The 22,240-nt window shown below is 38.9% G+C and overlaps 3 protein-coding genes across 5 annotated transcripts; 2 read left to right on the top strand and 1 right to left on the bottom strand.

The window, feature by feature from the left end:
* Positions 1 to 51: 51 nt before the first annotated feature.
* kpna1 (karyopherin alpha 1 (importin alpha 5)) lies at positions 52 to 9,906 on the bottom strand. The gene is made up of 14 exons (XM_047349774.1): positions 9,819 to 9,906; positions 7,824 to 7,957; positions 7,133 to 7,246; positions 6,943 to 7,042; positions 5,752 to 5,846; positions 5,092 to 5,223; positions 4,860 to 4,948; positions 4,670 to 4,769; positions 4,354 to 4,517; positions 3,076 to 3,154; positions 2,867 to 2,992; positions 2,667 to 2,794; positions 2,134 to 2,309; positions 52 to 1,997 (listed from the first exon to the last, which is right to left on the bottom strand). The coding sequence occupies exons 2-14, from the start codon at positions 7,947 to 7,949 to the stop codon at positions 1,810 to 1,812; spliced, it is 1,617 nt and encodes a 538-aa protein (XP_047205730.1). The 5' UTR covers positions 7,950 to 7,957; positions 9,819 to 9,906; the 3' UTR covers positions 52 to 1,809.
* Positions 9,907 to 12,575: 2,669 nt separating this feature from the next.
* On the top strand, positions 12,576 to 14,311 carry LOC124858257 (nanos homolog 2-like). Its single transcript, XM_047350205.1, has one exon. The coding sequence runs from the start codon at positions 13,000 to 13,002 to the stop codon at positions 13,480 to 13,482; it is 483 nt and encodes a 160-aa protein (XP_047206161.1). The 5' UTR covers positions 12,576 to 12,999; the 3' UTR covers positions 13,483 to 14,311.
* On the top strand, positions 13,280 to 19,754 carry LOC124858256. 3 transcript variants are annotated; one of them, XM_047350202.1, is made up of 8 exons: positions 13,280 to 13,418; positions 15,979 to 16,130; positions 16,403 to 16,547; positions 16,640 to 16,753; positions 17,491 to 17,635; positions 17,718 to 17,866; positions 17,960 to 18,099; positions 19,260 to 19,754. In XM_047350202.1, the coding sequence occupies exons 2-8, from the start codon at positions 16,031 to 16,033 to the stop codon at positions 19,409 to 19,411; spliced, it is 945 nt and encodes a 314-aa protein (XP_047206158.1). In that variant the 5' UTR covers positions 13,280 to 13,418; positions 15,979 to 16,030; the 3' UTR covers positions 19,412 to 19,754. The 3 variants fall into 3 exon arrangements, with proteins under 3 accessions (XP_047206158.1, XP_047206159.1, XP_047206160.1); XM_047350203.1 differs by having other exon boundaries at positions 16,012 to 16,130; XM_047350204.1 differs by lacking the exon at positions 13,280 to 13,418 and adding an exon at positions 15,461 to 15,911 and having other exon boundaries at positions 16,012 to 16,130.
* Positions 19,755 to 22,240: the final 2,486 nt, after the last annotated feature.

The raw sequence follows: 22,240 nt of genomic DNA on the forward strand, positions 1-22,240 counted from the left end.
ACTTTGAGCATGAGTTTATGAATTCATACCATTTGAAAAGAATCAACATGGTGTAATAAATGGCACTGTTATAATTTCAAACATGTATTTGTGGAAAAAATTACTGAACAAAAACTAAAATCACCTTTCATACCTCGGCGAAACACCCAGCGATCACGTGCAACAATAGAACTAATCCACCGAGTTTCTGAAATGACTTTTATGCAAATGGCAGAACAGAATAGATGCACAAAAACAAACAGTAATGAACACGAAGAGCTGGTCATCTCTCGCAGAGATTTTTGACTAAATTAAGCAACATGAGAAGAGTACTTGGTAAACAAACATTCAGTTAGGCTAACTATGATGATCACCAGGATTTTCAAGTTTAATCTGGATTTTTTTTTTCCTTCTTGAAACTTTATGGAAGGACATCCATATATTAGGGATTATGGCACCATCAACTAAAGATGCTAACTCCCAATTGAAGAAAAAAAAAAAAAAAGAGTCCAACCATACATCTTCAGGATGATACATGTCTTGATTTTGGCATAATCAATCAAGAAACCTTTACCTGGATTAATGTTGGACTGCTCACAGATTAAAACAGCAAATTTACCAAATGCAGAGTTTTTTCAGCTTAGCTGAGACAACGTAATCCTCTGATTTTGACAAGAGTTTGCAGTTTCAGTCCACTATCTGCTTGAGTTCCCCTTAGTTAGAAGGGTAAACAGTGTAATCTTTGTCAAACCAGGAATGGGGGCCTGGTCTCTATACATCTCGCTTCCTGAGGAGGGAAGAGCCATATCATCAACCATCTTAAATAGCAAACATACCTACCGTCGATGAACAGGCATCAGTCCAGAACTAAAGTGCTGCAAATGAAAGGAAATGATCATTTAATAAATGGAACAAAAAAAAATAAAAATAGGAAAATACCGCTGGTTAGCTGCTGGACAGAATCCAGGGTTATATAGTCTGTTTTGTTTCATCCAAGTCCAATTGTCTCAGTGCGAGGGAAGATTCCGATTCCCGTGGTTCCATGGGTTTTAAAATCAGGACACGGCAGTTTAAACTCTTGACGGCGGAGCCAGTGCATGTGGGAAAGTTCCAATACTGGTAAGAAGGAATGATATGAGATCCGGGTGGGAATGCAAGCAATCCACCGCAAAGCTACAACGTCATCTTTCTAATTAGTCTATGTGGTTTCTGACAAGATGAGGAAATGAATTCTCCATTTTTTCAGTTAAATGCCTCTCTTGGCAGTCAGTCCGAGTGACGCAGTCAAACATGGGGGTCAATGTCTTGAGGTCAGTCCAGTGTTTAGGTTACATCTTTCTTTGTGTGTAGGAGGAGAAATTAAGTGGAGTGTGGAACCAGATCAACATTGGTCCATCTTCCAAGTTATTAATGCTTCAGACAAGCAGGGCAGTCCAGATTCTCCCATTTACTGAGAGAGTGCTTGCCAATCCTATGGGAACAAGGAGAAGGACGTTCCTCTTTCTGACGAGGCGAGGAGGAAGACCAAAAATATGAGAATGGTCTGACTGGAGATCCTGAAGCTCTGGTCAGGTGCAAAAGTTGGCATAAAAACAGAAAAATGTGAAACTATGACCTGGCTGACAAGACTTCGGATCTGACCCATGTCGGATGTATGCACAAACGTGCTCCTGTAATGTTACATAGTAGTATAATAATCAAGGTAATGATTAAACCCATCTTTCTGGGAAAGGGGAGGAGGGCTGTTTGTCACCCTGGATCTTTGTGGGCAGAGACTGAGAGACGTGAGCGTAGGTGAAGATGAAGCTGGAGCTTGGGAGAATTTTAGCATTATAGCTGGAAGCCCTCCATCGGAGCCTCGCATTGCTGGAAGAGGAACTGCTGCTGCTGCAGGTCGACGGCCGGAGCCAGCGATTGGTCTTCGTCTTCAGTGTTGAAGTAGCGCTCGATCAGGTCGAAGGCTTTCTGGTAGATTTCCTGGTTCTCGTGGCCCTGCAGGAACTCCAGTTTGTCCAAGCCTGAGAGGGAACAGAGGACATTAGAGCTGAAAATAGTTGTCTTTATTTTACCAGGGAAACATAACATTTTCTTTTCAAAGCTCCGGACTGATTTTTCATTTACAATGGACCAATAGAAAAAAATAGATGGACTAACCGTAGGCTTCTTCGATGAGAGCACAGTATGGGTTAATGCCTCCTCCCCTCTTGGCCTCCAGCTCTCCCAGTCGCAGGATGTTTTCTAGACCATTTAGAGCCACTTGGACTATTTTGGAATCCATCACCGTGAGCAGGTCGCACAAAGGTTTTATACAGCCAAGTTCCACTAGATGCCTACAGGGGGCGGCACAGACAGTATAATTTGACTTATCGCATCACCAAAATAAAGAGGTTGTCTTTGAACAACAATGGATGCAAAGCTTCTGTCAAAAACACTTAACTTGTACACTTTAAACATACATGGAATCTTAGGACATTTATTTAAAAGGAGATTCATTAAACATAATAAAGACAAATAGTTTATTTTCTATTCCCTGTGTGCTACATGTAGGCTTTTATAGATGTTAAATCCATCTAAAATAAAAAGTTCACTGCCTTAAAGGACACTTTATTTTATGTGATAAACCTATGTGAAAATAAGTAAAATTGCAGACATAAAGTTGTTAATAATAATAATCTAATAATTTTCACCTAATTTGCTCTGCAGAGCCCCCGGAGGTGGCGTTGGTAATAGCCCACGCTGCCTCCTTCCTTGTGCGAAACTCCGCTACTTGCAGAATACTGATGAGAGGAGGCATAAGGTCTGCATCTATCACCATCTGTGAACAAGGAACTCATTAGCTCTTCTGAAAGTACTACAATTTCAAACTTAAAATGCCATGTCAACACACCTGTATTTGTGCTCGATTCCCTGCAGTGATGTTGGAGATGGTCCAACAAGCTTCCTTCTTAATAGACTCCTTGGGGCTGCTCAGAAGGTGAAGTAAAGACTGCAGCGCTGAACAGTTCAGAATCACCTGAAATAAGTGACAATAGTCAGAACACTCAAAGTCCTGCAGCTCAGACATTAATACTCAGATGGAGTAGAGGCTGCCATTACTTGTGTCTGCAGATCATCTCCAGTGACTATGTTTCCAACGGCTCTCAATGCAGGAGACACCACCTTATAATCAGCGTGCCTGAAAAAAATAAAAAAGGTACATCTTCATAAACTATAATATCATTAAAAAGTTAATTTATTTTGTAACAGATCAGGCTGTGGCCTCAGAAAGCCCAGGTTGCTTTAATAGTGGCCCTCAGCCTGTCTGCATTGATTAATCTAATCTGCCTATTAAGAATAATCCAACGTTTCTCTGTGGGGTTCAGGTTAGGCGAGTTTGCTCGCGAATCAAGCCTGGTGATACCATGGTCATTAAAGCAGGGTTTAGTACTTTTGGCATTGTGAGCAGGTGCCAAAGTCCTGCTAGAAAATGAAAACAGCCTTTTCATAAAGCATGAAATTCTCTAAAACTTCCTGGTGGACAGAAGTGCTGCCTTTGGCCTTGATGAAAACATAGAGGAACAGCTCCCAGGGATGACATAGCTGCCCAAATTATCACTAATTTAGGAAACATAATAGTGGACCTCAAGCAACTTGATTTTTTACCTGTTCACTCTTCTTCTCAGAACTCTACGATATTGATTTGCACATGAAATGCAAAATTTACTTTGATCTGAAAAGAGGATGGTGGACCACGAAGCAACAGTCCAGTACTTTTTCTCCACATCCAGATAAGACACTTCTGACATTGTATCTGGTTCAGGTGTGGCTTAACACTACGCCCTGGACACATCTGTGTGGTGGCCCTTGAAGCTCTGATCCCAGCCACTGTCCACACCTTGTGAATTTCTCAAAACTCTTAAAAGGCCTTTGCTTCACAATCTTCTCGACATTTTGCTTTTCCCTGTAGCTTGCACACCTGTTTCTACCACAGTCTTTCCTTCCACCCAACTTTCTATTAATATGTATTCGTACATCACTCAGGTTTGTTGTCTTGCCCAAGATAGAGCGCCATAACGTAACATTTCTGTATTAAAAATCTTGCACAATTTTCTAAAAAACTGGACTTTTGGGTTTTATCAGAAAAAATATCTATCTATATATATATATATATATATATATAGATAGATATATATATATATATATATATACTCCTCTCTCTTTAATTTACTAGGATGCACTTGTATTTGTAACAAAACACTCAGAACAGAAGAGATGACCAGTGCACAGTCGACATTCTGTGACCATTTTAGTAAATTATCAAAACTATGCAAATCTGGTTGTTTGCTTATAGCCCATAAAAAAGACATATTTCAGTGTACATGTTTAATGGCTTACATCAGCAGTTCGACTAGCCTCCGACAGACTCCTGAGTCAATAACAGCCTGGATCTTGTCATTGGGGCCATCAGAAAGGTAGGACAGCGCCCAGCATGCATCAGCTAGGATGTCTGTGTCATTAACAAACAGCAGCCAGGAAAGCACACTGAGACACGGGGACACCTGGGAGATGACACGGTGTTTAAGTTCAGTTAGAAAAATACCTTTGAGATTTGAGACAACAAGCCTGTGACCTTGAATGACGAGCTATTCTGTACTTCAGCAAAGTGAGATGTGGGCAGTTGCCATAGTGATAGTTTATCCTGGCAAATTACCTTAGCAAAGTCTGGAGGTGGGTTCTTTCCTCTGCACAGGTTTGATAGCGCCCACACCGCATTCCTCATCATGGTGAGACGATTTTGTTTGGCCAATAATCTGCGAGTGGAATTTTACAGATCAAACTTGCAGTTTTATTTTATCAGTAGGGTCTAAAAGTTGAAAATGTAACACTGAGAAGCTACTTACTGCAGCAGAGAGGGCAGAATGTTACAATCTATGACAAAGTCTCTGCATTCTGTGCTGTCGCCTGCAATGTTTCCCAAGGCCCATACTGCCTGAGGGGGAAAACAGTAATTCAAGTTAGACAGAAAACAAAATAGAAATGTATGTTTTTACCAGGCTAATGGATATATTTAACTGAAAAGAACATTGCCGGAGAAGCCAGTGGTAATAAGAAACGTCAGTAAATCTTTCCTACCTGTTCCTGTACGTCCTCAAAGTCCGAGCCGAGCATCTCTATGAATATTGGCACGGCCCCTGCCTGGATTACAACACGTGTTTGATGGGATGTACCTGAAGCAATGTTGGTCAAGACCCATGCAGCCTCGAACTAAATCAAAACAGAAATCATGAAATGTGTATGGTAATATTAGGTTTGTGTAACCCATTTAGACAGGACAGGAGGCTCGATACAAGATTCCTACACATTTCTGGCTTCAATATTCCATAACTTACTAGACAAAAATGTCAAGAGTTATAAGTGTCATTCTTCCCATTTTGTTTTATTTAAGTGCAAAAGTTAACAATTACTGTATGGCAGACATTTCTACAGTGGTAACTTTTAACGTGGAACCTAAAAAAAAAAAAACACGGAAATTAACACAGGAAGGATTGTAGGAAGAAAGGAAGGCAGGAATAATAAACTGATGAATGGACAGAACTTCATGACGATTAATTTGGGAATAAAGTCTAAAAATAAAGAAAATAAAGTATTTTCTATTTTCTTTTCTCCATAGTTATACATACATCAAAAACATTCAATTCTACATTTTTCCACACTGCGTAGGAACCTTAGAGCGGCCTCCTTAACTTATTTTCCACACTTGCACTGTTGAGCCGAACTGGTAGGCAGAAGTACCTGCAGGGTGCAGTTTTCTCTCCTCTTCAGAAATTTAACGAAATGCTCCACCACCCCTGGAGTAGCAATAACTTCATCAATTGGTGGGTTTGGTTCTGTGTGACACATACAGTGGAACAAGGAAATACAATTAAATTAAATGTTTACCATCGGTAGTTTTATCTTTATTGTCATAGAATGACAGGTAGGAAGTAGAATTGTTGATAATGGCTGATTTTCAACATACATGTATTTCAAACAATATCTACCGTAAATTCCGGACTACAGAGCGCACCTGATTAAAAGCCGCAAGCTCTAATTTTAGAAAGAAAATCAATTTTGTACTTGTACAAGCCGCACCGGATGTTAAGCCGTGGGTGTCCCACGTTGTAATATGAGATATTTACACAGAAAGACATTACACGTGAGGATTTTTTTAAAGTTTTAATTTAATCCATATGGTAATATAAACAAATGCATATTGCAAATGCTTTTTCTCAAACAGTGCCTGTAACACGGCTACCTTTAAATATACGTACGTTATCAGTAACACACAAATTTCGTTGCTTATGCTTTTTCACTGAACAGAGCACGAACAACATTCCAATATCTCCTAACTGATATACACTGCAGCCTCCCAGGTCAAAAGTCATTGATCGCCTTCTTCATCTTCATCTTCCTGCGCACTGAAACCATCAAAGTCCTGTTCTTCAGTGTCCGAATTGAACAGCCTCAGGATCTCGTCACTCACTTCAGCTTCTTAGTTGACGCTCTCACTTGAGCGTCCCCTTAATCACGCGGCAGTCCAGCCTTTCGAAACCCGTTGGGGATTTTCCATGTTGATGAGGGTGAATATAAATGTCTGATTTACAATACCGATAATTGAATTGTGCAAGTGCTCTTGATTTATCGCACAAGTTCATTGGTCTACTGTTACCAGGCAAAATGTTTTTGGCGGCATGAAAAAAAAAAAAAAACATGCATTAGCCGCACCGTTGTAGAGGCCGCAGTGTTCAAAGTGTGGGAAAAAAGTAGCGGCTTATAGTCCGAAATTTACGGTATATTTCATAGGTTCAGATCACGGTATTGAAACAATATGGTGATCATCCAACACAAACAGAACATGGTGTGTGATCTTAAGAATGAAGTCCACTGCCATGACCACAAGAGTGAAGCGTCCAAGAGTAAAACTTACAGCTAGGAGGACTGTACCTTTAGAAAGAAGTTTCCTAAAGCGCTGGGTGCCTATTAGCTGCTGCTCTGGAGAGCTGGAGAAGATCATCTGAATCATGTCTTCAGAGATGACTCCACCCTGCAACACAATTTGTTTATGGCTGATTTGATCCAAGGTTTATTTTTTAATTTACAGAGAAGCAGGATCCTTATATAAATGTTTTCTCACCATGAGTGGGTCCAGGTTGTTGGCCTGTGATTCCAGGTAGCCACTGTCCGCCATTCCATCGTCCTCCAGGACGCCATCCTCCTCCACAGTGGCAACATTTCTTCTTTTAAAAAGCTGTAATAGAATTAGAATGCAGAAATACGGTTTTTGAATCGATCACCTCGATGTTACGTAATTATGAAGATGCACACAGTGCTGTGCAGGGTGAAACTTCTTGTTTGTTCACTAATGTTCTCTAACAAAACTCAAAGGCCTTCACAGAACAGCTCCAGTCATACTGAATCAGATTACATATAGATGTTTAATAATTTGGTGACTTCCGAAGGGAAATGATTACACTGGATTTTATTTAGAGGTATCAGAGGACAGGTGCTGAATAGAAATGCAAAATTTTTGAAAACCAAGAACCGTTTTCTTTACATATTGCATATAGGTGGCATAAAAAGAGAGTTAATATCCAGTGAAATTGAATATCCAGTGTTGCATCAGTCCCTTACAATTTTGCACACACTGATATTGTGGCTTCAACATATTCTGCAGTTCTATCCATTCCATAAATTCCCAATAAAATACACTGAAGTTTGTGGTCGCAACATGAAAAAGTTCAACAAGTATAAATGCTATCAGCAAAGTAAGTTCTGTATATCAGCTGTGTTAATTCAGTTTTGATGCCGCAAAATAAATCACTTACTTGTTCATCCTTCTTCTGCTTGCGGAGCTGCAGACCTTCCTCTTCCCTCCTCCTTCTCATCTCATCTGTGTTGAGAGACTTGTTCTTGTAGCTCTTGAGTCTTGCATTGTCCTTACCCTGACTCATGGTGAAGCCTGACAAAAAAAAAAAACAAGTATCTATTATTAGCACAAGCTTGGATAGGATTTTCCAAGCCGTTTCCACTGCTATGTAGTATCCCTATACATGTATTCTGGTCATCTCGCCCCTTCGTACCTTGAGTATGAAATGGGGCTGCCAGCTACATAACACTTCATACCCAACATTCATCAGTTTCCAGCCACTGAGAACTGATTTAACTGATTTGACTACCAAGACATTAGAGTAATTTTCTATTTCCTACTCTTAGTGTACTTTAAGGAAATAATGTAGTGAGTAATAATATATATTTACTTGCAGGGGTGTGCTTATTTCATAACAGTCATCTGGCCCAAACTGGGTTTAGAACCAGGATAAATACAAACAGGGTGTAATGCATCTTTCAGAAAATAATTGGGCTTTAACTGAGTTTTGAGCATTTTTAGAAGTTTTTCTCTCCATAATTCAACAAAAATACTTCCGTTCACTCCAGTGAAATCTAAACTGATATGATATGGTTTAAGCACATTGTTACAAAATGGTTTCTTTACAGTAGAAAATTGAAAGGAAACGGCAACGTGTGGTTACAAAATGGGCAAACCAAAAACCCGAATCCATCCTGCACAAATAACATCTTGTAATTTTTTGTATGTGACATTGTAAACCATTTACGTTTCAGGACGCTGACTTAGCTTGACTGCTAATATTTATTTAAACTGTACACATAGCTCAAAATAAGTCAAACTTCTGGGGTATTTAGATTACAAGTTATTTTTATTTAACCAAGACTTTTGTCTTTCATTATAAATTACACAACCATCTCTTAAAAATATTTAGAAAATGTACAAAGAGTATCACTTTTGAGGAAAAAAAGGGGCCCTTCAGCTTTTGCGATGAGCTCTGAGTCTTTGAAACTGGAAGGCCCCCTTTACCATCACCCAAGTCTTTAGCTCACTCCACAGACTCTCTATCAGATCTCTATCAAGTTAGGACTATTTCTGGTGGCACACTAAAGTCTTCCTTTAAGCCAAATTCAAGGGGTAAGAATAATTTTGAGCAATATGGCATTTAAGCAATCTTCTGCAGCACTACTGTGACACCTCTTCTATGTCCTAGCCAGCAGCCTTTCCATTGCTAATGCTATATTTCTTTGCTTTCAGTTGTTGTTAAAAGCATTATAAAACACGTGTAAGCACCAGAGGTTGCACTATTGGAGGCAAACCTGTAATTTATGCATGTATGTTTGGCAATAAAAAGCTTTATGGTTTTAATCCAATTTGATTTGGAGCCTTTTGTGTATCTTTAGAGATGAAATAGAACCCTTCATAAATACATACCTGCATCCTAGTATTTATTTACATGTGACCCAGAGGGCCTAATGTGACAACTGTCAAGTCTTAGCGGAAGACTCCTTATCAACACCGCAGCCTCAGCCTGCTTTTAATCTTAAACAGCTAATAAGTAGATCATTCCCCTAAACAAACATTGCCTAACAACTGACATTTCAATATACATTGCTAGCAGGGTTAGCTTTCTTTGGCTTTACACAGCCTAACTACCAGCAAACCAAACTTAATTTGGTGTTGTAAGTCTGTCTTTTACACATTCATATATATGAAAAAGCATGGATTAGAAGCAGAATAGAGCCCGAATCGGTCAGGTTGGTTATGTCACAGCCAGTGTTGGCCGCATTCATCATCCGAAGCTAACAGTCGAACAGCTGCTAACTGGACGTTAGCTCAGCACGAAACCCACCTCAGCACCATGTACAGCTTAATGTTCCCAACCCCGTCTGATTGGAATTATAAAATGTACGCTAAATTACGTAGTGGGAACCATCAGAAAGCTCAAAAAATTTGATATCTGTAACATTCTGACCTGTCAGATTGGGCTCGTAATCCCTGTATTTGTTAGGCCACCGTTGAACAGCCGTCGCCGGTATGTCAATCAATACGCATGCGTGAAACTGAGACTTCTTTTACCCGAAGTAGCTCCGCCCACATGGCGCTTTTACTTTGTAAACAAAGAAACTGTCCGCCTTTATAAATAAAAATGTTTCAGGTGGTCTCAGAGTTTCCACCTCATGGCATAGTAACGTTGCTCTTTTAATCTTTTACTGATAATTAGGTTGTTCAGACATTTAAAGCATGCTTTTGGCTTCAAGGCATTTTGCCCTCACCGTCCCGCCCTCTGACAGCTTTTATTAACGTGATGCCTGACAATGCAGGTGTCACTTTCTAATGTTAAACCACTTTGAAGTGGACTAGACGAGACAATTTGGCGCCGATGACCATTTTATGGCCCTGCCACACGCCAAAAAACAACACGCACACACATTCTGCTTTATATCCTATTCAGGACATTGTAGTGGCTTCTATTTATTTTTAAACCATATTTGTGTGTGGTAATAACACCGTTAAGCATGAATCTATTTGACAATTTATTTAAAAAATGTTTCAAAGCTAATTTTAAGTCAAGTCAAGTTTATTTATACAGCGCTTTTCAGCAACAAGGCACTCAAGGCGCTGTACATAAGGAAAAACATTACAATGATACAGAAAATCAAACAACAGAGGTAATTTAAAAAATAAATAAATAAACATATAATAAAACAAAGAGAATAGAATGATGGATAAGAAAATGAAAGGAAAATTGGACTGAAAACGTAACTAATAATGTTTAGATGGCACAGTCAAAGGCCACTCTATACAATTAGGTTTTTCATCTTGATTTAAAGCAACTTAGGGTTTCGGCGCTTTTACAGTTTTCTGGGAGTTTATTCCAGATTAGTGGAGCATAAGAACTAAAAGCTGCTTCTCCATGTTTAGTTCTGGTTCTGGGTATGCAGAGAAGATTTGAGCCAGAAGACCTGAGAGGTCTGGCTGGTTGATACACTGACAACAAGTCTGTAATGTATTTTGGTGCTAAGCCATTCAGTGATTTATAGATTAACAGAAGTATTTTAAAGTCTATTCTCTGAGCTACAGGGAGCCAGTGTAAGGACTTTAGAACCGGGCTGATGTGCTCCACTTTCTTTGTTCTAGTGAGGACGCGGGCAGCAGCGTTCTGGATCAACTACAGCTGTCTGATCGACTTTTTAGGCAGACCTGTGAAGACACCGTTGCAGTAATCAATTCTACTAAAGATGAACCCATGAATTAGTTTTTCAAGGTCCTGTTGAGACATTAGTCCTTTAATCCTGGAGATGTTCTTTAGGTGATAGAAGGCCGACATAGTTACTACCTTTATGTGCCTCTGAAGGTTCAGGTCAGAGTCCATCACTACACCCAGGTTTCGAGCCTGATTGGTGGTTTCTAGCTGTATTAACTGAAGCTGTGTGCTAACTTTTAAACACTCTTCCTACGTTCCAAAGATTATTACTTCAGTTTTATTTTGATTCAGCTGAAGAAAATTTAGGCCCATCCATGCATTGATTTCTTCTAAGCATTTACCCAGCGCTTGAATGGGTTCATAGTCACCTGGTGACATCGTAACATATAGCTGTGTGTCGTCTGCATAGTTATGATAACTTACGTTGTTGTTTATTAAAATCTGATTTAGGGGGAGCATGTAGATATTGAATAGGGGGGGCCCTAAGATGGATCCTTGGGGAACGCCACATGTGATTTTTGTGCTCTCTGATGTAAAGTTACCTACTGACACAAAAAAGTCCCTGTCCTTCAAGTAGGATTTAAACCAGTTGACTGCTGTACCAGAAAGGCCGACCCAATTTTCCAGGTGCTCTAATAAAATGGAGTGATCAACTGTGTCGAATGCTGCACTAAGGTCCAATTATACCAGCACTGTGGTTCTTCCACAGTCTGCATTTATACGGATGTCATTGAACACCTTGACAAGAGCAGTCTCTGTACTGTGGTGAGCAGGAAGCCTGACTGGAAGACATCGAAGCGGTTGGTCATTGTTAGGAAGTTGTTTAACTGTTGAAACACAGCTTTTTCAATAATCTTACTGATGAAGGGGAGGTTTGATATAGGCCTGTAGTTCTGCAGTAGCAGCTTGTCCAAGTTGCTCTTTTTCAATAGAGGTCTGATAATTGCTGTTTTCAGGGCCTGGGGGAAAACACCTGACAAAAGGGAAGCGTTTATTATTTGTGTTAAACCAGATGTTATTACAGGCAAAGCTTTCTTAAGGAAAGCTATGGGTAAAAGATCGAGACAGCAGGAAGAAGAGCTTAGTTGGTGTACGATTTCTTCTAAGTTTTTGTAGTTTATTTGGTGAAATTGGGAAATTTTGTCAAAATCTGTTCTTGGTACTGGAGTTGATGTGGATATGCTGACTGCCCCTCTGATCTTTTGGGTTTTTTCAGTAAAGAATTTAACAAATTCATTGCAGGCCCTGGTAGAGTGGAGCTGAGATGCTACAGTTACAGGAGGGTTTGTTAACCTGTCGACCGTGGCAAATAATGCACGAGCATTGTTAATGTTTTTGCTGATGATCTCAGAAAAGAAAGATTCCCTCGCATTTTTCAGTTGCAGGTTATATCTGTATAGTCTCTCTTTATAGATAATATAGTGAACCTGGAGTCCAGTCTTTCGCCACCTGCGTTTACCTTTTCGACACTCCTTTTTTTCACACATCCTTTTTAGAATGTAAACAAAGGCAATGATAAAGGCTCAATCATTCTTACACAGGTAATACTACGAAAATAAATAATACTAATATTTCTGGATAAACCCTAATTGTTCTTCTCGTTTTCTCTCTGTCAAAGATAACTGTGACAAAAGAGCAGCGATTTGCAATGTGGGCTGATGACCTTTGTTTGACCTTTCGCCTTCAAAACAAAACATGTGCAGTCTGCAATGTTTGGAAATACTATTTGCTATAAGTCATTTGATAAAGTATCTTACATCTTGTGACACATGGAAACAAAAAAGTCGCCTCCCTTCAAAAGATTAGTTTCAGGTAAGTGGCCCATCAAAGTGCATAATTAAACACCTGCCACCCATCGTAGTAAACATTGTTGCAGTCTGAAGCGAGAAGGCTATAAATATGTCATGATGCGATCTAACTCAAACCCAAATAATCACATTGTCCAAAAATGAACGCCACGCAAACAAGAGTGGACTTTCAGAGCTTCGATATGTGGCACGACTATATGGACCTGAGCAGGATCCTTCTGGGCGACCGGCGACCGGTGGAGCTCGGAGACACGGAGGAACCCGGCGAGGATCCCGTCCAGCAGATGCGTCACATCCAGGCTTCACTCGCTCGGAAGAAAGAGAAAAACTCCTCAGAGATCAGATCAACCAGCAGCAGAAGCAGCAGTCTGTCAGACACCAGCTGCGGCGGCGGGACTTCGGCTGACTTCTGCCGCTTCTGCAGGCAGAACGGGGAGTCTCCACGGGTGTATCGGTCCCACGCACTCAGATCGGACGACGGGAAGGTGACCTGCCCCATCCTGTGGAGCTACACCTGCCCCATCTGCGGGGCCAGCGGGGACCACGCTCACACACGCAGGTACTGTCCTAAAGCGAAGCGAAGTGATGCGGCGACAGAGCTGCCGGGGTTCAAGTTCTGGTAACTGATGATGGACTCAGATGACACCCAAACTGTACATAATTACAAAAAATTTTTATGAACATGTGTTCAGTTTTACCTCCAGTGCAGACAGTTGGATCTGCAGCCTTCAGTCTGTCGGTGTTAAAGAACAGTTCATTAAAAACCTTTCAGAGTTACGCAGTTCATGTGGCAAACAGTTTATTTTGTGTTTGTTTACTGACAGTGACATAAACCCCCAATCACTTGTTCTAAAGACTTTACCAAAACAAAATAAACCGTTTCCCGAAGAGTCGACTCTATCAATGCTTTTTATTTGTGTGTATAAACGTATCAAACCTATTTATCACTGTTTGCAAAAGTTTGGAACATTACTATCTAATCGTTCATCGTATAAAAATCTTCACTATAAAGGTTGAGTAAAGAGGGGTTACATAAATGATCTTTTATAGTTTCATAATTCCTGTCCCGTGGTTTCATAAGAGGTCAAACTCGAGCTCATGTTTATAGCTAAATATTAAAAACCAGTTCTTTGTTTTATAAACACTTAATCGGTACAGATAACACTATAGTCCAGAGCTGTAGTGGCATAGATTCAATGCCAAACCAGCAAAAATGGCTGTATCAATACATAAGACCAGATGGACTGTGTGTAGATTTAAACAAGCAAACAAATAACTAAAAGATAAATGCAATTTTCAAATTGAATCACGGCTTTTCTTTATTTTTATTAGTTTCTGCGTTGCAGATACATAGTGAAGGCATGAAATCTATGCAAAAAAAGTATATAGAATTATGTAGCAAACAAAAAATTGTGAAATAACTGAAAACAATTTTGATATTTTACTTTATTTAAATGTGCCCCCCTCTTTGTTTTGATTGCTGCTTTCCATTCTCTTGGCTTCGAGCTTCATGAAGCGGACACCTGAAATTATTTTCCATCAGTCTTAGTTCCCAGAGGTACTAATAAAATAAAGACAAACTATTGAATGAGAAGGTGTCATGCTGTATAGCAGCATAGCAGCAGTGTCTGCAATAATCCACTCACGTAACACTGTAAACTTTGTCTTTGAAAAGTTCCAGTTTCTCCACAACACAAGACTTTATTCTACATCGCACATCACAAGGACGTATGAAGGAGGGAACTTTAGCTTTTTAACGAAAAGAAGCATCCCTTTTTGAGCTCCGAAGTCCCAGCTAGATTATAAATATCATTTTACTGTTCACTGGAGAGGAAGCAACGGGTAAAATGGCACATCAGAGATGGAAAATGAGAATAAAGGACAGAGCTTGAGTTCAAGCGAAACTTTATTATAAAAACAAAGTTCTTGTTAAAACTATGTAATTTTTCCAGTTCTGGATTAGATAGAAAAGGGTGTCAAGGAACCGAAAAATGAATCCATATGTGATATTACGTCAATAAAAATAGTGAATGAGTTTATAAACTCATTCAGTATTTACCAGAACAATTATTATACAATAAACGGTTGTTTTCTTTCTTCATTAAAGCAATAATCAGTTATGGTATTCAGATGTCCATCAAAAAAGAGAAAAAGACTAAAAACATTTAAAGGCATTATCAGATTAAAAATATTTTTATTGTCAATGTAAACAAACAGGCATGCAAATAAATAACTAAATAAATATGTTCATCAAAACTGATATGCAGGTGTTGGCGTTATAATGATTCAAAATCTTAGTTACCACTTATAAACTTGCAATTACCTGCTCAGATATGGTGAAAACAGAATTTTCTAACAATTTACTGGATTTGCCAGATTGTTTCTCAAAATGAACTAACTTGTGACTCAAAAACATTAAATTACAGATACATTTATGTATTAGGGATGTTGAAAGACTGCTGGAGCACTGACTCTGTTTGTTGCTGTTTTTTGGTGATATTTTGGCAAAACGACTTTATCCAACACATTTTTACATAACTGGAGTCATCTAATCCACTTTTATCAGATATACTGTCAGCTTTTTTCATGCTATAGAAGGAACATGATGCCTTTTGTTCAGCTCACCATTTTATGACTTTGGAGATTAGGTTAATTAAAACCAAGATACCTCACTGGCCAATCTTAACGGAGCAATGCAGGGGTTGGGTTAGAAAGCTTACACAAATGTATGAATGAGTCATAAATACTATGTTATCCAACACAGTAAAGGGGACAAAGTCTCGCTCTTTATGTGTTCAGAGTTACTAAACAGAGTCATAAACAGAAGGCAGTTTAGGTGGTACCTTGTGTTTTTTATCCATTTATGTTTTTACCTAAGATGTGTGTGTTGACTCTGGTGTTGTAAGTTTCAAACACGTACACGTGTTCATGATCCCAACGTCATAAAAGTCATGCAATTACACAACGGGTTTTTTGTTAAAATGAAGTGAAGACCCTCACTTTGCACCATTCTGTGGAGAGCAATCATCCAGGAGGACTTAGCTAATAAGTGGTAGGTTTTTGATAAGGTTGCTGATAGTTTGCTGTGACACCTACTTTCTTCTTCTCTTATTTTCTAGATTGGTGGATTTATAGTTATTGTGTGTTCTTAGATAGGTTGAAGCATCAAGAATGGCAAAACACAACATTGGTCTTCTGATTGCCATGGCGGTGGCTCTGATTATCTTCATCATCACCATGGTGTTCTCCGCTCTGGCAGCAGCAGGAAGCTGTAAGTCTTAGTATGAAGATTTAAATTAATATAATTATTAATTTGATTATATATGTTTCTTGCCATAGGAATCAGCTCTTGTTTGATTAAAAATATAATTAAATATTTTAATTACTTTTTTTAGTACAACCTCTAAGATGGTATCAAAGAAAAGCTATTACAAATAATACACAACTTGCAAAAAGACCAAACATATAAGTAGAAAAAGGTTAATTCTATAGTAGTCATTTCATTGTTTGTCTTTTATCTTGTTTTCTGTTTGTCCCCCACAGCCCCATTTTTGTACGACACCAGCAATATTTCTGCTCAGTTTGTCATCCAGCTCACACCATCAGGTTGGACCTTCACCATCTGGACCATCATTTATATCTTTCTGGCTTTGGTGATGGTGTACACCTTCTGTGGCATCTTCAGAAAGTAAGGAAAAAAAACTCAAATTGGAGTTTTTTATTTCAGTGAAACATTGCGTAGTAATATTGAGTTTGGTGATTTGTAAATGCTCTCCACAGGAACGCTTATGGTTATGTCTACTGCAGCCCTGCTGTCCTACCGTATGGCTTTTATGCGTTTTGGTGCTTGAATCTGGTCCTGAACGTCTCATGGCTGTTCCTGTGGGACAGAATGTAAGATAGCAATCTTTTTATATATCAGAATGATTTATTATTCAGTATTTGTAAGTAGTTTCTTTTGAGAAAGAATCCTCAGACATTCAGAGAGTATTACATGCCATATTTATTGTACTCATTTAAAGTGTCAAAAACAACAATAACACTGCATTACTGGTGCATCAAATGCATTTAGGGGATATTTCATTATTGTCTGGAGGGATCAGATAACAGTAGCAAGGAGTCAGAATTTCATTTTTACAAAACATTTAAAGCCAATTGTCCCCATTCAGCTTTAACTGTTCTTTCGAGTTTCTTTTTGTTGGTTGTATTTTTATTAAAATTATTTTGTGAATTTGTAAAAAAAAAGTATTATTTACAAGAACAAAGAAAAATCTGGAAACGTTTTTTTTTTTTTTTATCTGATGGCGTTATGACATCCCACCTTGCAAGCCATCCATCCTATGACTGACATACAGATATCTGCAGTTGTACTGTACATGACACCAGTGATTAACCTCTTCCTCAAAGGTTTCTGAAAATTCTTCAAGGGGGAGTTTTGTATATTTTATCCATGAGTTTGAAGACTGAAAGTGCTGCATTGGGGACAGACTATTGCATTTCTGCATGATCTTTTCAGCTGACCTTTGTTAAGGAGATAAGCAGTAGAACGTACAAATTACAGGCAAAAGAAAACAGTTGTATGTCTGTGCAGTACACTGTTTTTCTTCTAATCGTCCGTTTTGTTTTTAAAGGTTCATGCCTGCCGCACTTGCTTTCCTCATCCTAATTGCACTGACTAACTACGCTGTGATATTCTTCTCCTGCTACGGTCTGAGCCAATATGGAGCCTGGCTCAACAAATACCACAAAGTAGACCTGTGGCTCCATCGAGTGTTGGTAAGTTATTCAGCTCAACTCTTTACATGCTCAACTGTTGTGTCAGCTTCTGTATTAATCTCTTTTTTTCACTGTATTGCAGATTCAGAATGGGATATCCATATATGCCACATGGACAACCATAGCATCACTTGTTAACCTCACCATTGTGTTAGTGTACGACGCCAACGTATCCAACACAGATGCTGCCACGATTTCCCTTTCACTTTTGACTGCAGTTGTGGTTGCATGGTATGTTCAAATCAGACAAAAAGAAACCCTTTGCTTTATTTTACCAAAAAATGAAAATATGGAGATAATGTCTTGGCTCATTGACTCTCTCAGGTTTTTCTTGGAAAACTTTGTCTTCGACAAACATGTGAGGTTTATTCTCACCATCTACCCGGTTGTGATTTGGGCACTGACGGGCGTCTTCACAGAAAACTACAACGCTGCTGATCCCACTCGCAATAACATCTTCATTGGTAAGGAAAAAGGGTGCTAATCTCAGTCAACAGTATTGCAATAACTTTTGGTTTTATTTGCAAGAGCACATGCATTTATGAAAAAGTAAAGAGAACATTTATTCTCTTTCAATTTCAAGGTTTTACGATCTAGTACGTAACAAAAGTGAATCATCTGATCCTAACCAAATATTAAGAGTTAATTATAAATTTTGAAATAAAAATTCGGACAAGAAATGTGCATATTTGACAGCATACAGCAAATTACAAGTATAAAGCACAGTGGTGGTTGGGTAATGATTTGGGCTGGAGCACTTGACCAAGTCAACATAAGATGAAAATAGCACATCCATATAATTCAAAATCATACATATTAATAACAAACCAAGCCAATGTAGAACCCTAAAACTTTACTAAAGAATGAACCAACACTCCTCCAATAAGGGCAGTATACGGTGCCTTGTTCAAACACACTTTTGTGCTGTTGGAACACTTTACAACTGCAAATTTGAATGCATTATATTACACATGGATATGCTTGGATCTGAGCCATCATATTGTAGCTCTGGTTGAATCTTCAGGGTCATCGTCATGCTAGAAGATGAACCTCCTCCCCAGTCTCAAGGCTCTAACAGGTTTTTCTCCCAGGATTGCCCTGTATTTAGCTCCATTTATTAGCTCCATCTATTTTTCTGTCAGCTCTGTGCACAGTTTCTGTCTCTGCTGAATCCATCGCAACAGCATGATGCTGCCACCAACATGTTCCACAGTGGAGATAGTTTGTTAAGCATGAGGGTCACATTGCATTGTATGTGCTGGAAAAACAGGTCAGGTTTGGTCTCATCCAACCAGAGTAGCTTCTTCCACATGTTGTCTATGTCCCCCTACATGTTTTTTGGCGATCTACAAACTTAACTTCTTATGTGTTTTATCAAGATATTCTTCAGAATTTACAAGTTATCACTCATGCGATGTAAAAGGTTTTTTTTTTTAACACCATTTTTAACATGTTGTCATCATGAATTTCCACTCATACAGTTTGAGACACAGCATGGTCCAGATGATTATATTTATTATTTAAATTTTCTTTAACATCACTATGCACAGCCTACTGTAAAATCTGGACAACCTGTTTAGATGCCATTTGTATTATAATGACTGACGCTGTTTCTCTACTATAGCTGCACTGTTGGGCGTCGCCTGCTTCCTGTTTGTCACACGGATACTTCTGGTCACCTGGAGGCAAGTCAAAAACCCGCTCTACAAAGATGTAAACCCTGACGACATGTCACCGATGGAGATTGCAGAGAAGCAGAAAAAGATGTTTAGATGAACGTCTTGACTGAATGTGTTTGTTTGAGGTCTTTATTTTATCACGGACTTTATCCTGTGACCCTTGTGAAATGTACCTGAAAATTCTTTGCATATGTTCTCTAAGTTTATGATAGGTTTGTCCTTGAAAAGACTGCTGACTCGTGATGAAGCCTTTATGAACCCATATGATAAACAGCCGTCAACATGCTCTGATGTCCCTGATGGATCAAAAAAACGTGTGTGCTGTTTTTATCTTAAGACATGTTTTGTCCTTTAAACTTATTAAGTGTTGCCATGTTATTGTTTGCTTTTTGGATTAATTTGCTTTTCTATTGTAAAAAAATAAAGTTTGACTCAATATATATTACTTCTGGATTATTGCTTTGTACGATGATAAGAATGTCAGAATCAGAAATGTATTACTTACCCTGAAGGCAAATTAGATAATAATGCAACTGAAATGATTTAAAGAGAACAAAATAAAGACAAGTGTGATGGAAAATTCTTTTAAAATGCTCTGATATTCCCTTCACCTCTCTCATTTGTTTCTGTGTTGTATCACTCACAGGTGACCTTCCATCTACCTCTCACCTCTGACCTCTGTGTTTGATTAGTGTTCTGTTTTTATTAGCAGATGAACTCTAAATTCAAATGCTGGAGAGTTTCATGGTTAACCCTTCCTGAAGTGTATATTTCAAGGGAAGGTAGATGGGTGGCCTCATAAATAACTTTGTTAACTCTGACCCGGGGAGGGTCTAGGGGCCATATTTCTAAAACTCTTTGCAGTTGAGATAACACTGTCATGTTCTGGTATAAATACTGTGTGTAAATGTTGATCGGGGCTCTGTTTCAACTGACTTGCTTGGTGACAGAGTCATTCAAACGCTGAATGCCTTTGAATAAAACTTATTAAGACAAAGTCCGGATTTTCTCTTGTTATGAGTCAACTTCTACCCACTTTGATAAGAAAATTCCACAACAATTTTAGCGTCACGAACAGGATCTAACGTGCCAGAGGAGACCGCAGGATGGGACATGGACGCCTGGCCAGCCTGGAGACGTTGTCCTCAGTCCACCTCCATTTTACGGAGGGGAGTCCTCATGTCCGCCTGCGGCTTCTGGCTGATTAGATCCGAACAATTTGTCTTCAAATATATCTGGGTGAGAAGTTGCTCTGTATGATATAATGTATATTATTATTTTTATTACACATTAACCATCATCTCCTAACTAATTAATTAGGTTCCAGAGTTGCGAGAGGGAGGACATCAGCTGAGGGCCCAGTTACCCTGCAAAAGGAATTGCAGGGAGGTTCTTATTGGTAACAATAAGATAAAGCAAAACACAGGGTTTTGCGGGTGGTTTTTAGCAATTTTCTACACCTCATAAAGGAGAAAAGCCAGTGGGCAGACGTGCCGCTGAACAGGTAAAAAAAAATGGTTCCGGAACCTTGAGGCATCAGGGGTGTCTCCTTCTTCAGACTCTGATTTATAAAATAATGAAAGGAAAAAGTGGGGATGATTGTGTTAAATGTGCTTTAATTTGGAAGATAAGTTTGGTTTTTCACAGCGTGGAAGTTTGAGTGTAAATAAGTAAAATAGTTTAAAAAGTTTCAAGTAAAACAGTTGATGGAAAAATAAATAAAAAAACATAAGAAAAGATTAAAAAGCACAGAGTGCATCAATTAAGGGGTTAAAGAGTTAAAACTTTCCTGAAGGAAGTTTTGTTTGTCTTAAATATTGCGATCAGTCGGAAAAGAAGGTAAAATTGAAAAGGGACATTAGAGATGCGAAAAGAAAGTTGTTTTAGAAAGGAGTATAGTTCATGTTGTGGAAGGAAGTGACAGGCAGGGGGACAACTGACTGACTGACTGATAATATTTGTTTGTACAAAATCTGAACCTATACTAAACTTTTCTTTTGCCTCTCTCACACACAAATACACACATATATGGGATTTAAGTTCAACATCTGCGTTTTTGAGTCTGGACCTTAGAAACCTGCCCTTCTCCATGGCTACTCCGCCAGAGACGCTTCTCCAGCACGGCCTGAAAGAGAGAGATCTGCCTTCCTGCATGTTGAAAATCGCAGTGTGACTTTCTACAAGAAAAAAAAACAAAACTCAGAAGAAGTCTGGACCCACTGAGATGGACAACGATCCATGCTGTTTGCAAGAGCCAGAAGAGTGATACACTGGATTTATATTGAAAGCACATCTTATGCGGGCAGAAGAGAAACCGGAGCAAAGTTTCTTCTTTCTCCCTCCTGGAGAAGTTAAAGTGGACAAAGAATGATTGAATGTCTCACCAACAGACCGGGGAAGGGCCTGGTTGTTTTTTGGACTGATAGAGGACTGTGTGCCATGACAGTCTGACTCTGGAGCGATTTAGAAACTGATGGGGGTAACGTACAAACACACACACATTTGCATAAATCTTTTCCTATTTTCTGCAATGAAGAACGCTTATTAACCGCTGCTCATGTGACGCTTGCTTGACGTTGACAGATATAGCGGGTTAAAATATTATTTTAGGGTTAGAAAAGTATCTTTAAAAGGGTGATAACTTAACTCATTTGATACTTTCCAGTTAATTCTTTTAGAGAAACAAGTTCTCTTTCGTCGTGGAATATTCAGGGTCAATTATTATAGTTATTAAAAGTTATGAAAATGCAGAGGAAGTTACAACATCTCCAAAACTCAGCAGTAACCAAGTGTTTCTATGTTATTCTCAGGACAGATCTCATGAAGGAGCATTTTTAAAACCCAGCGCATACGTAAAACCTGATGGGTTTCTCCTTCAGGTATTATTTTCTGTTGTCAGAGTTTGTATCCCATAAATCTAATGGGT

This window comes from Girardinichthys multiradiatus, chromosome 21, assembly GCF_021462225.1.
Source record: "Girardinichthys multiradiatus isolate DD_20200921_A chromosome 21, DD_fGirMul_XY1, whole genome shotgun sequence".
Lineage (NCBI taxonomy): Eukaryota > Metazoa > Chordata > Actinopteri > Cyprinodontiformes > Goodeidae > Girardinichthys > Girardinichthys multiradiatus.